The 16,261-nt window shown below is 35.4% G+C and overlaps 1 protein-coding gene across 34 annotated transcripts in view; it reads left to right on the top strand.

The window, feature by feature from the left end:
- Positions 1-16,261, top strand: part of LOC129257144 (titin homolog) — a 59,611-nt gene that overhangs the window by 28,139 nt on the left and 15,211 nt on the right. For 8 of the 34 annotated variants that reach the window (XM_064095810.1, XM_064095766.1, XM_064095747.1 and 5 more), the window contains 7 exons: positions 498-707; positions 3,312-3,398; positions 6,023-6,129; positions 6,743-7,051; positions 7,401-7,656; positions 10,881-10,940; positions 14,607-15,032. In XM_064095810.1, the coding sequence (XP_063951880.1) occupies positions 498-707; positions 3,312-3,398; positions 6,023-6,129; positions 6,743-7,051; positions 7,401-7,656; positions 10,881-10,940; positions 14,607-15,032 (1,455 nt within the window). Of the gene's footprint in view, positions 1-497; positions 708-3,311; positions 3,399-6,022; positions 6,130-6,742; positions 7,052-7,400; positions 7,657-10,880; positions 10,941-14,606; positions 15,189-16,261 lie in introns of all 34 variants that reach the window. The other 26 variants (XM_064095772.1, XM_064095722.1, XM_064095730.1 and 23 more) reach the window with 6 other exon arrangements.

Raw genomic sequence — 16,261 nt, 5'->3', positions numbered from 1 at the left:
ATCAAGTCCACATAACCACCCATCTCACAGCACAATATATTTATTTTAAAAGGGTGTGCTCTGTGATGTAAAAGATAGATCCGTATTCATTGTAACTTTTAGTATATAGATTTCCAAAGACTTAAACTTTTACAAGGAATTGTGTGTTTTGTAATACAGAGCCCAGAGTTAACATAGTAACATATATCCATTAACCTCTGACTGCCAACTACTATTGTATCCTGCGGGAGAATGTTGGAGAATACTTTTGAATCAGTTATTTATTGTAGGTCATTCTAAGGCATTGGTTTTATTTTATTTTTTTACATGTATGTATTTAATTTTGAAAATTTATATCATACTGTCAGTTTATAAAAAATACAATACTATTTACTATAGAAAGGTCATTGATAATGTTAACTTCTATATTTTTGGGAAAAGATGCAATAATTAAGAATCAGTAATTCGAGAATTAAGTAATAGAAATATAATCCTTTCAAAATCATCCTTTTTTCCAGATGAATTTCTATCTGAGGGCGATGGAGACGAGACAAAGACTGTTGATAGGTCAGTCAAACTGGGTCAAGGGGTCATTGACCTACCTATGTCTGAACCTGTTGAGTCCAGCCGTGATAAGATGTCTGATACTAGACGGAGCGTGACCTATTCCAAGAAGTCCTCCTCTACACAAGGTTCCATCAAAGCAGACTCTGTGCATTCTGGGAAAGGTGAGAGGTCAAACCATGTTAATGTTGACTTGTTTCTTTTCTCATTTTCTGGCATATTACTTCACTGTCTGTTTATGTTTCATCTGCTGAGAATCAGTGTTGTTTTGACGGAAACCTAAAAGTGGCATTGGTTTATAATGCCACCCCCCCCCCCCCCACACACACACATACATGTACATACAAATTAATTACTAATACTCAATAAGATATGACAATTGGATAAGAAAATGAGATGGAAAAAGGGAATATAAAAAAAGAAATATAAAATAAACATCATAAGCAAAATAGAAAGTAGTGTTTATTATATACATTTTTTTTATTGGAAACAGCTTTTTTTTTCAAATATTTAACCCTTTAGCACCTGAACCGCCCGAGACCGCCCCTCCTATTACACACTGAACCGCCCGTACGTTTTCTTTGCGCTATAGTATCTCTTGTCTATGATTTACCGTGGTAATATTGCGTGTGCATACCGTATAGGTTGGCTGCTACATAGATCTGCATAGAAAAGTGTATGCTCCTATTGAGTATAATAGAGAAAAACCGATTGACATGCATCGGTGTGTAGCAAGTTCCAGACTGTTGCGCAGTCGATCTCAGCAAAGATGGCTGCGTCCATGTCTCGGAAAACCACTTACTTCGCCGAAGAAGCTCGGGCCTTGCTATATGTTCATCAAAACGTTGGATATCACACAGAGTGACATCTAGATGTAAGTTGGAATTAATTTTTGACATATTTGATCCAAGATTTGGCGAAAACTTTAGTATTCTGTCAGTGATACTTTACATTTTTTTGAAGGCGGGGGACTGGGGCGGCTGAAACCCGAACTTTTGGTTTTTTTTTCTTCTCGCTCTGCAAACGATTGTCAAAGGTCAATATTCGTACATCTGATTGAACTTTGCCATGTACCATTCTATTCAACAGGTCCTATGCTACAAAATAAATATAACTTGTAATGAACAAAAGTAAATTTATAAAAAAATATTTCAATTTGTTTGGAACAATGCCTACTTATTACCAGTTTTATTGTTTCCTCCAGTGAGTAATTGCCATTATGCATAGGAATATGTAGGTGCTATAGGGTTAACATTCAAATGAACTACTGAAAATTATTTCTTCAAATAAAAACGTAAATTAACATTGAATAACTTCTATTTTTTTTCAAGTACCTCTGCAAACAAGTATTACAGATTGTAATTATTGATCTGGTAATTGTCATCAGTAGTCTATTTGTTTAGAAAGTTTGAACCTGTGCTGAATTTAAAGCTATGTGAAAAAAAATACAAGGAATGGCAAATACTGCTTACTTGTTGATAGTTTATCTGTATTCTCTTCTAATAATTGATACCTGTTGATATCTTCTATTAAAGTCAAGTGTTGAAAATGCATCAATATCTTATTCAAGGATGTTACATGTAGTTGTAGATTAGTTTTAGATCTGTTGTAGAAATGCATTTGAGTGTCTGTAAAGTGTTACATGTCATTATCAGTTGTACCTTGGACCTAGCTACTTCTCAGAGTTGTAGGTCCATGGTTTTACCATGCTTCTTATTTATCTATGGGGATATTTTAAAAACTTATGTGCAATTTATTACAAATACAGTAATAGCTATCTATAGTGATCACCCAAGGGGGAAAATATGACCTTCAGTAGATGATAGCTACTATACTATAGACAGGTTCTTAGTATGCTTTCATGGGAATCTGTTCTCGTGCCCTATATATCCATGTGACTGTTTAATATGTTACTACTAAATGGTTAGAACCAAACCTACTTCAAATATGAAATTCTCGCTATCGACATAAGCCAAAATTTTCTGGATGTAGCTCACTTCCTGTCTATTCGTACCGTAGCTTCATGTAGTGCTAGTCTAGCTGTATTCGCTTTAGCACCGCGTTCTTGTGTGACCCAGTAACTTCCAGCAACTTGAAGGTAAGAATAGTATACTGCAAGAGGGATAACAGAAGTAGCAAGTTTTTTCCTCCTTGAAATATAACTAGAGATTGAGGACGCGGTGCGAAAGCGATTGCGACTAGACTAGCTGAGGTACAAGTAGACCAGGGGCCCGTACCACAAAGATTAGCGATTAATCGCTAATTAAATTGGCCTATCAAGAGCATCGTTGCATGCACATTTTGCTCAGTATACTGACTGGGAACAAATCAGAATTCTTCTTTCAAATTAGCGATTCGAATCGCTAATGTTCGTGTTACAGGGCCCAGAAGTTTTGGGGTCACACATCAATGACCAAGAAGTAGAATTTCTAGTTCATTTCATGACGTGCACTACATTCAGGAACTTTGATTATTGTTGATAGCGAGAACTGATAGATAAATATGAATAAGCACTTACAAGAAGCATACTAGTAATTATACGCAAATTCACAATTAATTGTGATGATATTCAAAATTGTGATTATTTTCAGACCAAGAATTGACTTGTAATCAATAGTTTCTTGCAATATCCCCTAACTTAAAGAAAAATATTTTCCCTTTTATGATGTATGTTTGTTTCACTATATGTTTTCTACTAGTACTTGTATTGTTGTACTTTGTATTTTGAATGTGTTTGTCTATATTCCTATTATGTCGCGAATGTTCAGGGGCTCTCGATGTTACACAGTCCTTCCAAAATTTCAGCTATACCTGGAAGGGAAAGGGAAGCCGGAGGGCCAGCAAAACATCAAGAGGTAGCAGAAATGCTCGTCAAAAATAAATGCAAAATCACACTTATTGCTATTATGCTTTAATTTGAGCTTGCTTTATATTTTGAAAACAGACATCAATGTGATATTACCCGGGGTGTCAGAGAGACTTAAGCATGACTAAAAATTGCACTTCAATATAGCTTATAACGCATCATCACATAGATCAGGTCATGTTCATGGGATGTGCTCTAATGCATATTCATCAATAAGATTACGCATTAAATATCATGTGTGTGTTGTTGGCACTTAATACAACACTAATTAAACTTGACTCTTTGTAAGATACACCCCCCCTTAAAGCTTGTTGGTGTATATATATTTGTGGGGCCAAGTCTCTATCTAACTGTGCTGTCTACATATTTATCTTTGAATAATATGTGATTGTTAACTGATTTCTTGGTTCATATGAAGTCCTTTCTAAAAAATGATGCTTTGGTGCTGTTTTGGTTATGTGTCTTTCTTCTCATGTGAGCTAGTATGCCAACTTCAAAGAAATCTGATAATTTTGTGCTATTTGTTGATTCTATACCAAGCATGATTCCAGTTTTCAGCAGTGAATCAGAATATGTGATGACCCATTTCAAAACCCATGATAAGTTGCAAGGTTGTCTGTATTATGCCAAAATTTGAAAAGACTAACTCTTCTTTATATTTTGGGTTCTGAACTGGGTGGTCATATAAGGAAAAATTCCACTTGAGTTTGTGCAAAATCGCTGTACTGCTTCCCGGCTTGCAAGCTAGTGATTTGTATGCTTATGTTGTCGTTGGTTGGTTGTTTTTTTCCTTTTTAAAAATTGCATTTTCAAATGGCTTTGTTTGGCTCTACTAACATACCAAAAGTGCATGAAGGATAAGTTAAAGCGAATGCAAAATACATAACTTTGCAGCTTTTCAAAAAAAATGTGATAACATGAAACATGCAGACAAGAGTATGCCTGGCAAAACAGACTTACATGCCTTTATCAAGGTATATATTATTTGGTATTGAATTGTTCATCTATTTAAGGGGGGGGGTTGAACGTTTGTTGTTACCTAGCAATGAATTAGAATTGAGTCTTTTTGTCTGTTTATGTCTACCTCACCTAACATCTAGACTCAGTAACAGAGGTGTGCAGTCAATAACTAAAATGAAATGGCCAATCAAGATCATGGTTGTATGCCCATTTTGTTCAAAACACTGACCAGGAACCAATCAGAATTATCCTTTCATATGTGCAGATCATTGCAAACCTTTGTGGTACAGGTCCTAGTCTTGTCTGTAAGCTTCAAGATAATGCACTTCTTTGATTTGATCAGTTAAACCGGGTTAATTTTTTACTTCAAGTTTATATTTCAATTCTAAAGCATTAATCATTGTCTTCTGTTTTAGCTCAACTCCATCATATGCATATATCTTTTTTTCTTTTATAATACTATAATAATAATAATATAGGTATATTTACCCAGGGTAGCCACTTCAATTTCGAAAACTGTTCTACCAGCGGGCCCTGCTATTATTACCCCGGCTTTAGCTGAGCTGCCTAGGCGCTCAAGCATTCAAGGAATTTCTTCCTACCGGGTACCCATTCACCTCATCTCACCTTTTCTATAATTTTGCTATTATATTTTCATGAAAAAAAGTCGTAGATATGAGTAAGTGATTACTTGCAATGATTGAAACTTATGTGCGCAATTATATGTTGGTTGCAAAATCATTGCAAAGAAATTTTCTTAGAAATGAATAAAATGCAAAGTTTGACGTCAAAAGAAAAACACAAGACCGAAAAATTCGCTTTCGAATTGTGCGGTAATTTCCCACATAGCTAGGAATAGTTTATACACATGCTAATAAGAATAGAAAATGATATGTTATGTTTATTTATGTGGAGTGTTGTTTGTGAATTTTGAGCAAAAGGAAATAACCTGATGATTTTGTCCATAATTATGCCAAAGGCAATGTGCAAGCATAACTATCAGTGTAATCACATGATTCACTAAGCTACTCTGGTCTCTTTATGGTTGAGTAAAATTTTGATGGATATTGAATCACATAGCTTGATCAATATTTAAAATATAGCATTTCTATGAAAATAATCCTTGAATTCATATATGTTTGTTTTGGTTTTCGGGTTTGGGGGTAATATCTTATGTACATGTGTTCCTTTGAATAATGTAGTTATATATTATTTTGTAGAAATAACTCTTTTATGTTCATTTGTATTAGATTGTTTTTTTTTTCATAATGTACATGTAGCTTTATATGTACATGTGAACTGTTTTTTTTTTTTTGCCTTCACCATTTTTATCTTAAAACAAATTCATATATTCCAATTATTTTCTCATTATGCTCCAATCATGTTTTTCAGATCTTTTGCTCTATATCCATTAAATCCCCCCCCCCCTCCAAAAAAAAAAGGACATGACTTATGAGCAAAGCATTAATAATCTTGAAATTATAAATATCTTTGAAAATCACCATTTTCTAAATACTATTGCTCACTGCTAGCAAGGAGATCTGCCATTAATATTTTATGAAAGTGGAATTGAAAATTAATTTGTTTTTCTCCAGGTTTTTTTTTTTAAACCAAACTCTGAAATGTTTTTATATTTGTTTTGATTTGTTTCAGATGATGATACTATTGGTGAATTATCTGATGATGAAAAGGAAGATAATTGGCCCGGTCAAGCTGACCAGTCCAAGCCGGACAGTGTAAAGGGTGAAGGAGATGATCAGGTAGAATTGCAGTCAGATTATCATGATTAATATTTTTTTTCTATAATGAATATCTATAATGATGGTTTGTTTTGGTCACTTTGTCTGTATTCTATTACTTGTTAGATATTTTGCAGGGATAGAAATTGCTGCAATCATCAAAGTTGTTATACATGTAGTAAGATATTGTTGAATGACCATTATGAAATATTATTAATTCATCATTAATCCTTTTTCGCACTTCAGTCAATTGCTGTCAACAACTTCACTCACTTCTGTCGACATACTGCATGAACAAGAGAAATACATGTAGTCATGTGGCTCTTCAAAGTTTGTATTGATCTCATTCATGCTCTAACCCTATATCGTGCATTCTTAGCATGCACACAAATTTTTTTGGTTGTTTATTAAATCATCATTTTATCCGGTTTTCAAAGTAAATCACCATCAATTAATGGTGGGCTACTCCACCTTTGAAAATAATCTAGCATTCTATAAGTTTTGCTATGATCACAGGACAAATAGTTAATCCTTGAAAGCAATAGCCAATGAGACAGCATCCTATACAACGTGTCTTGGTAATGATTCTCCTTACATTATTTTATCATCAGATGCATTTGAACATTTCTTACAGGAGGCAGATATATCATCCAAGAGAGGAGGCTCCGTGGCTGGGTCAGAGAGTGAAGTAGAAATAGAAGTAGACTTAGCTGATGATGGAAACAAAGATAATGAAGGAGAAGCAGGGGAGGATGGCGACATCAAATCAGGAAGCGGGATGTCCTCTCTTCTGGAAGCTCCTGTGTCTGTTGCAGGGAGCGTCAGGTCACGACCCAGGACGGTTGAAGCTCAATTAGAACAACTGGTAGAAGCAGCATCGGTGGTGGTGGATGAGATTATGCAGAGACCAAAGTCTGGACGGGATCTGGCTGAAGATGCTCTGGTAAGCTTAAAAGACAAGAATGCAAAGAAAAATTATAGAGGTAATAAGTGGCTTCTCGCTATATAACAAGAGCATTCCATTGAGAGTTTTGTCTGTGATTTTCACTTTATCAAATTACTTTGCTCTCAGCCAATCAGATGCAAGGATTTTCAGTAGCTTATAACATTTGTTTGTGATAATCACTGATAAAAAATCTTCATGAAATGTTCCCCCAGGTTATATGAATATATCAGAACTTTGTGTGGGAGAGGGGGGAAATTATGCATTACATCTTTATTTTTAGCTTTGATCTTCACAGTCACCAACAATACCTTGTAAACATTACCTAATATCATTTCTTTCTTTTCAGATGGCAGCAGAAATCTGGTCAGGCAAACTTGGCGAGTTTTTCACAGAAGAGGATGCTGACCCAGAGCGTGTCCGGTCAGCCCCATACAGGCGTCGCCGGAATTCCTTAGACAATGAATCCGTCACCTCATCCATGCTGGAGGAAAGGGTCGAGCCGTATGAGAGAACCACGCCAATGTCAACCAGACGTACCAGGAAAATCAGACGAATACACTCGGCGGAGGCTGCAGTCACTCTTCTACGTCATCTTCTGAAAGGTAAGTGTATTGAAGGTTTGGAAGATTGTCAGGGTTTATTAGTGGTGCTATAATGTTCTGATCAGACAAAAGATTGGAGGGCAAACTAGTTTTGATAATGGCTTGCCCCTCTGATCTTTTATTTTCGGATTTGAACGTTTCTGTGCCACTGGGCCTCATTTTTTAAGGGTCCCACCATCTGTTCTGATTTTGCGTTTTCATCTGCAATTAGGAGGGAAAAGGGAGGAGCAATCTCCCGGGGGGGGGGGGGCACTCGACCAAAAAAGTGGTAGGGGTGTGCCGCGGGCGAGACAAAAAACGGGGGCCTTGGAGCGGGCTCATTGTAAAAAGGAGGGTCCTCGGAACGGGCTTCGGAACTACAAATGTTTGTGAAAACGGGGGTCCTTGGAACGGGTTGCCTGCGTGCGAGTGCGTATGCATCCCTATGGAACGTACTTGCAGCTAGCCCGGCGGCACGACTGACGGGCGCGCTAGCGCAGAGGCGATGTTCGGACAGCGAGCTGCAGCCGCTTTTCACCAAAATTGCGACCAGAACGGCGTAACGGAAAATATGCGAAGCCCTGGAGCGGATTTTTTTCTTCTTTTTTCTCGAGAAGAAGAAAATGCTATGCTCTGGAGCGGCTTTCTTTGTTCTTTTTTCAATAAGACAAAAATGCTATGCCTCGGAACGGAAATTTGAGTGTAAAAATGGGGGTCCCCTCCGCGGCACATACCCACTATGCATTACATACTGAGTGCCCCCCCCCCCCCCCCCCCCCCCCCCGGGAGCAATCTCTCACACTGATGATGTCCTAATGTGTGAAAAAATCTGTTGATGATGTATTCATCAACATATTTTTTCCTTTTTTTCTTTCTTTTCCTTTTTTTCTTTCTATGCTGTTTTGTAATTTCTGATTGCTATTTCTACAATTTGAGGAATGTATCCAAGGTATTGCAGTATCTGTTGGATTAGGAAGGACATTTGAATACATTTAGAGTAGAATGATATTAATCAACAGTCTTTTTTCCAAGTGGAAAAAAATCTTCAAGTATCATTTCACTTTGCCCCAAGCTTGTTGACATGGATGAGTAAAAATAAATTTAATCTTTACAGTTCAATTGTGTTGTGATTGTGAATTGAGAAATTCTGGGGAAAAAAGGAATTTTTGATAAAACTGTATGCATTTGACCTAGAGGTATTGTATCTGTAATATGGGAAGAGGGTTGCAGTGTACATTCTTTATTTATGATATACTGTAGGTTAAAGTTTAGACAAACTGAAGATCTCAAAATGAAATTCACAAGCTTCAGTTCTGCTGACTCTTGAAGAAAATCATTTTCCATTATAATAATATTGTAATGTTGGAAGTGTGTCCATTCTTTGAGTGTTTTTATTTTATATTAGCTACAGATTGTGGGGGATGTTAGTATTGGATGCAGAAACATGAAATTTGGTATTTGCAGCAAATACCATACATGTGGGAAATATCTCTACAGTGTGATATGAATTTATTTCATATATACAGTGCGTCCCAGAAAAAACGAAACCGAGATTTAGCGATGATTTATCATAACTTAATCAAAAATAAAATAGACAAATAACCTACCAATGTAAAGCTTAGAATCTCCTCTTTCATCTGATATTACTTAGATTATTCCTCATTCACGCATGAGTGAGCAAAAACAATTTGAAGGAAGGATACCAAAAACTCATTTGGCGGGGGGTATATGAATTTCAAAAAGAAAATCACATGTCTTAAAAGTTCAATATCTGCTCTTTAATTTGATACCTCAATTACAGAAAATGGTCAAGAAATAACAAAGTTCTGGTTATTTGAAATAAGGCTTGAATTTCCATAATTTCATTAAATAAACTGTTTTCACCGGTTTCCCACATAAGCTATCGCATGGTTAACAAAAGACTTAATGCATGGCTGATCGTAAACAAAACGGAGTGTCGAGTGAGTTTGAACGCTAGCCTGTAAAACCTCTTCATTTTATGAAATTATTGAAATTCAAGCCTTATTTCAAATAACCAGAACTTTGTTATTTCTTGACCATTTTCTGTAATTGAGGTATCAAATTAAAGAGCAGATATTGAACTTTTAAAAAATGTGGTTTTCCTTTTGAAAGCTAGATACAACCCGCCAAATGACTTTTTGGTATCCCCTCTTCAAATTGTTTTTGCTCACTCATGCGTAAAGGAGAAATAATCTAAGTAATATCAGATGAAAGAGGAGATTCTAAGCTTTACATTGGTAGGTCATTTGTCTATTTTATTTGTGATTAAATTATGATAAATCATCGCTAAATCTCGGTTTCGTTTTTTCTGGGACGCACTGTATATATATATATATACATGAATGTAACATTAAACTGCCTCTGCAACTGGAAAATCATGAAGAAATTGAACTTTACAGAATTTGCGTTAAATATGAACTCATCTGTTGTGAATGCTATCAACTGGTAATTGCTTGATTAAATGAACATGTAGCCTACATTTATCACAAGTACTGATATTTGAATGCAGGTTTGTAATTTGTAAATCTTCAATGTAATGAATCTTGTGTTATTTTTGTTATCAACATAGTAAATAAGTAATAACTCTGTTACAAAATTCATGAAGATATTGTAATATTGAATATTTTCATGCTGTTACGACAAAGGCTTATTCTGTTACAAGTGTAACCACTCTGATGCTACCTTGCTATCTTGCCCGTTTTACCAGTTTTGTTATAATATTATTTTGCATGTATTACTTATTGAATTGTTAATATTATTTTTCAAGCCATTGGACAATGAGTGAGTGGGTAAGTGGATGAGTGAGTGAGTCAGTCAGTAAGTGAGTGGGTGGGTGAGGAAGTTATTGAGTGAGTGAGTGAGTGAGTTGATTAGTGAGTCTGTAAGTGAGTGGTTGGTTGGTTGGTTGTTTGGTTGGTGAGTGAGTGAGTGGGCAGGTGAGTGAGTGGGTGAATGGGTTGGTGAGTGAGTGGGTTAGAATGAACAAATACATGGTTGAATAAATGAATAGAAGGAGATTATGCCAAGTGTTGAAAATAATGAATTAATGATATATCTGAATATTTTATTTATTGTTGTTCATATTTATTAATGATGTAGAGCTTCACATTACTCCCTGCTCAGTTTGCTTGCCATGTTGTGTTTGACTAAATAAAGCTTAAGCTGCTTGATATATATGATTTGCAGATTCAATTATCCCATGCTTTGTTTTTTATTATTAACAGCTTCAGATCCTGACAAGCTAGATACCCTGTCTGATGCTGATTTAGAAAGTCTTATATCCCGTATGTATCTTGTCTTTTGCACTATCTGTCTTCTTGCGGTGTCATCTATTGCTCATTGCACTCCATACAGATCAATTGTCCATTTTTTTACCCCAAAAATGATCCGAAAGTTTCTCTTTTTTGTACTGCTGATCCTAATTCATGATTCTTTCATTACATAAGAAGTTTATGATTCTGTGGACTGTAAGAGTTAAAAACAAATATCAAATAAGCCTCAAATTATGAGTATGTCTTCATAGCTTTGAATTGATAAGTGCACAGACACTATCTTTGAAAACAATGCAATCTGAGTCTTTACCTTACCCATTGCGTTTTAAGTATCCCGTAATTTATGATTGTTAAAACCATGTGACTTCAGAAGTCTCAATCTTGATTCAATTACTTGATGATGGAGATGGAAATGGATCCTAATTTGATCTGATAAGAGTGCAGTGAGCTTTAATTTCAAACTAATCTGTTATCTTTGTATTCTCTTGGTTCTTGGTTCTGTGTATTTCATGTGATTTCTCTTATTATACAAGCATTGGTGGATGGTCTTTTTTCTTATTTGAGTCGGTTTCAATAAAACTCATCTTCATACAATAATGTAACTTGATTGTATTGTATTTGGGGAATATGTGCAAACTGTTATATCTTTATCTATCAAACAACACACAGAAAACAATGGGTGAAAAGCATAGTAAAACAAATGAGTGACGTGTATGAATTTGCATTCCTGGCAATATCTTTATGGAAGTTGAAAATTTATATGTAAAATTATATTAATTTTTTTTTCAAAAACATTAATCAGAACCAATTTCATTATGGCACAATGTGGATTGTTTAAAGAAAATTCTGAAAAAAAATTTGGTCTCATCTCGTACTGGAGAATAAATCAAAGATTTGTTTTACTTTATTGATTTCTTTTCACTCCAAGTTCTGGTGATCATGTGTAATCTTAGTCCAGGGGGGTGTTTCACAAAGATTTAAGTATGACTTAGAGTTGCACTTAAATGCCAATGCGTATATATGATATGTAACATGCAATCTTATTGATTAATACACAGTAGTGTACGTTCCCTTAGCATGATCTGACCATCGCAGACATACCTTTTATAATGCACGCAACTAGGCATTTAAGTGCAACTCTTAAAGGAGAATGAAACTCTTGGAGCAAGTTAGCTTTTGTGAAAGCAGAAAAATCAAAGAATAAGATCAACAAAAGTTTGAGTAAAATAGGACTAGCAATAGAATAGTTATGAGCATTTGAATGTCGAGATCACTAATGCTATGGAGATCCTCCCATTGGCAATGCGACCAAGATCTATGATGTCACAGATGAACAACTCTCCCCTTTTGGACACTGAAAATATACCCCAAAACATCTCTTTTTGCTTATTCTAATCATATGACAAACGATTCATCAATGATATAATGTTGTGAAACCTCTGTACTTGTCCTCTCATAAAAAGAACACCTCACCTTGTGATAGACTCTATAAAAGTGAGAATATAAGTGAAATAAGTACTAAAGTAATGAGGGAGTTGTACCTGTGTGACATCACAGATCTTGGTCCCATTGCCAATGGGAGGATCTACATGGCATTAGTGATTTCAATATTCAAATGCTCATAACTTTCTTATTATTCATTCAAACTTCCTCAAACTTTCAACAATATGTTTCTTTGATTTTTCTCTTTGATATGGATCCAGCTGGTTTCAAGGGTTTCATTCTCCTTTAAGTCATAATTAAATCTTCACCTGTTGTGACATGCCAAAGGTGGTTTTGTGCCACTAAAAATATGGCTAGCAATTCAGAGATAACACCATCTTTGGGTTGCAGCAAGTTGGTGATAGGGTTATGGTGGCGATATTACAAGAATCATGATGAACATTCCAGAATCTGGGCCCTGTCTTACAAATAGTTATGATTGATCTGATCAGTCTCAACTATGGAAAGCCACTGACTGAGTTCATTTGTCTGTCCAAATTGTTTTCTAAATATGACATATGTATCGTTGCCATGACAAATCGGTGTGCTCCTCTGTTTTCTAGAGAGATAATGGGTGAAGAATTGAAGAATTTGCTGGATTTCCATAGTTGAGTTGATCAGAACAATTGAAACTCTCGTAAAATGGGCCTGGGGGATGTTTTACAAAGAGTTAATTGTGACTTGAAGTCATGCTTAGTGCTGACATGCACATGATATGTAACATGCAATCTTATTGATTAATACGCAGTAGCGCATCCCTCTTCGCATGGTTTGACCAATGGTGATGCCATTTATTCAGCACACATTTGGACATTTAAGTGGACTCTAAGTCATAGTAAATCTTTGTGAAACACTCCACCTGGTGTACTTGTATCTTTTAACAATTAACTGTGTATGCAAGGAATGTCTGTTTTCATGTAATTTCTCTTTTCTTCAATGTTAACATCACATTTAATGTTATTTTCATATATGCTGAGGTGCTGGGCTTTCACTTTCTCAAACATGTAGGTGAAAATTTCCTTCTAATTGTCATAGTGTTATGGTAAGCCAGATGCTTGTATTTCAATAAAGATCTTCCATCAGAAAGTTTGTATTTATGCCAATGACATCTATGTCAAGTACATGAATATGTGATTGGACTTTAAAATGAAACTAATATAATAAAGGCCAATACAGGCAAGTTGAAATGAATTGATACAGAAAAGTTAATATCACTGGCAATTCTATCACCATCCTATCTGAAATGAAAATTATTTTTCTTAAACATTTCTTTCATAAAGTATGCATTAAACATGAATAGTTTTGGCCAGTAAAGCACAAAAATAGATTTTATGATATATGAGTAACAGCAAAAAATTATATATATTAATTTTCATATGATAAAATACTATTATAATATCAATTGTAGAAGAAATAGATGTAGTAATGAAGTTGTATTGTGGGGGAAATTAAACCATCATGAAAATAACCTCGTGTGGACTACATGTAATGGTAAATCCTGACTGTTCTTAATGTTGATTTGTTTGTACTCTTGGTGCACATAGGGATTTTCAATTCTGATCTACTAATATTTCTTGTTTCTGAGTGTGTTACTAATTTTTCTCACAAGTTGTGTTTAAAGTGAGTTCATTTGGTGATTTCAGTTTTGTTTACATATCTTGGATATTATCTTTCTATATAACCTTTTACCACTTCGTTGTTTGAATTTGTTTTTATAAAGATTTAAGTAAAAATGTCAGGATTATTGCTGATATTCATTCAAAAATGATAAAAGATCTTACCATTTAATCTATAGCAATGCTAGAAGTTTGAAATTAGGATTGTGGTTTTCTATTTATCAAAGTCAGCCTTCTTACGCATAGTAGTTTCCCATTTATGCATATTGAGAAAGAGAAAAATGATGAAACAATACTGTTTTTTATATAGAATATTTTGATCTTGAAGACCTTAATCTTACGAAGTAAAATTTCTTTAATACAATCATGACAAAATACATTGATTTTTCCCCCTTTTTTTCAAAGGCATACATTCAGGTTAATATAGCCAAGAGCTAAAGAAAATTTTTTTGAGGCATTTTATTCAACTCAACAAACATTCTGTGAATATCAGTGAAGTCTACCAAAAGAATTTGGATTGGATTATTGTTTATGTTTGAGAAAGTAAAGAGTATTTGTAATGCATCTAACATGGTTACAGGTGTAGCAGAAGAAAACATCAATGTGAGGATTGGTGAAGAGGTTTCAGAAATGATTGAAAATCAAGATAACCTCAATCATCAAGACATTGTTGTAGTAGAGGACATCAGCGAAAGGAAGATCATTATTGAGTCTATTGCATCTACCACCGACTACGGTGGCGACACAGAGGAAGATGAAGAAGATGAAATAAAGACGATTTCAGAAAAGGAGTTTACAGTGAGGAGTCGGGCGTCAGTGATGGAGGAAGAGGCAGCCAAGGAGACCATTGATGATGGTGTCAAGTCAGCACTGGCGGTACTTACTCCAAAGCCACCGGCATCAGCAGCTTCAAAGGCATCATCTAGGGTACCGTCTGGGGCACCATCTGGGACACCATCAAAGGTGTCATCTAAAGCACCATCAGTAGTTGTAGATTCTCCAAAAGGTGAGGTAACCGAAGTGAAGGCAGTGCCGCCTGCACCGTCCGGTGCACCGCCCAAGGCACCTTCTCCTCAGCCACAACCGCAGGTGGAATTAAGTATAGGGGCAGAACCAGTCAAGGTGCCGGTTGTGAAAGAGAAAGAGAATAAAAGGAGAAAGAGTAAGCTTTGCTTGAGTGTGTGTGTGTCAGGTTGCTTGTAATGTACTTGGGGATCAAACGGATGCACATTTGATTATGCACAATGAACAAGATAAGTGAAGAGATGATAGAGAAGTATGTCTATCAAGAACAGTGTTATTAAACTTGATAGATAATCTAGTTTCCTCCTCATTAGAGATGCAAGCTAGGTCTCACATGATGATGGTCTACTCTCACACAAGATTTTGTCAATACTTGTGTATTTTGCACCATATGCATACAAGTATGAGGTGATGGGACACATGAATGTGTTTGTTTGATTTGTAATCATAATATAAAAGAACACCAACAGTTACTGCATTGTATCATCATAAAAACCTGCAGACAAAATATTGTGTTTTCCTGGCTTGCCATGAACAGAAAAGCCTATATCAAGGTACTTACAATGCTCAGCTTATTGGCTCATGTTACTCAGAAGTGCTTTCCGTAATAGTATTCTCTGCAGGTCTCACATTGGTGCACTTTTTTTATGATGATTATTACTGTATTTCAATATGCAATTTTTTACAAAGAAATTCAGGATTAGCCGTTTTAATTCACCTTTTATCAATCTACACAATTTAAACAGGTCGAAGTTTTGAAAGATTTAAAAAATATAAAAAATCACTGAATTATTTTCCTCTTTTTTATTTTAAGTACTTGGCTGTGGATTTATACAGATTTGAATTGTTGTGAACTGATGTGATTTCTCAAATTTTGTTTGAGGTAATGGGGCATATGCTGTCACCCCTTTCAGGAATTCTGCCTTTGTGGGGCTGTGCTAGAGTGGTCTAAGCCAAGCCGTAAAATTTGCTTTCAGTATTAGATCTGCCCTTCTGTTGCAAGGACCCATAAGAAATATGTATCTGAAAGGGAGTGACTTTCATGATAATTGCACCAGCACCAGTCTTACTTATACATGAAACATTCAGGTTTATCAAGAGCTCATGTAAATGAAGCCACAGCTATTAAAATTCTAAATATATCAGAAATTAAAAAAAATCACTTTAGAAGTTTATTTTTGCTTGCACAGTAATTAAACAGAAAAAGGATGC

The sequence above is a fragment of the Lytechinus pictus genome, chromosome 1 (assembly GCF_037042905.1).
Source record: "Lytechinus pictus isolate F3 Inbred chromosome 1, Lp3.0, whole genome shotgun sequence".
NCBI lineage: Eukaryota > Metazoa > Echinodermata > Echinoidea > Temnopleuroida > Toxopneustidae > Lytechinus > Lytechinus pictus.
This window is presented reverse-complemented; position numbering and strand designations above follow the sequence as displayed.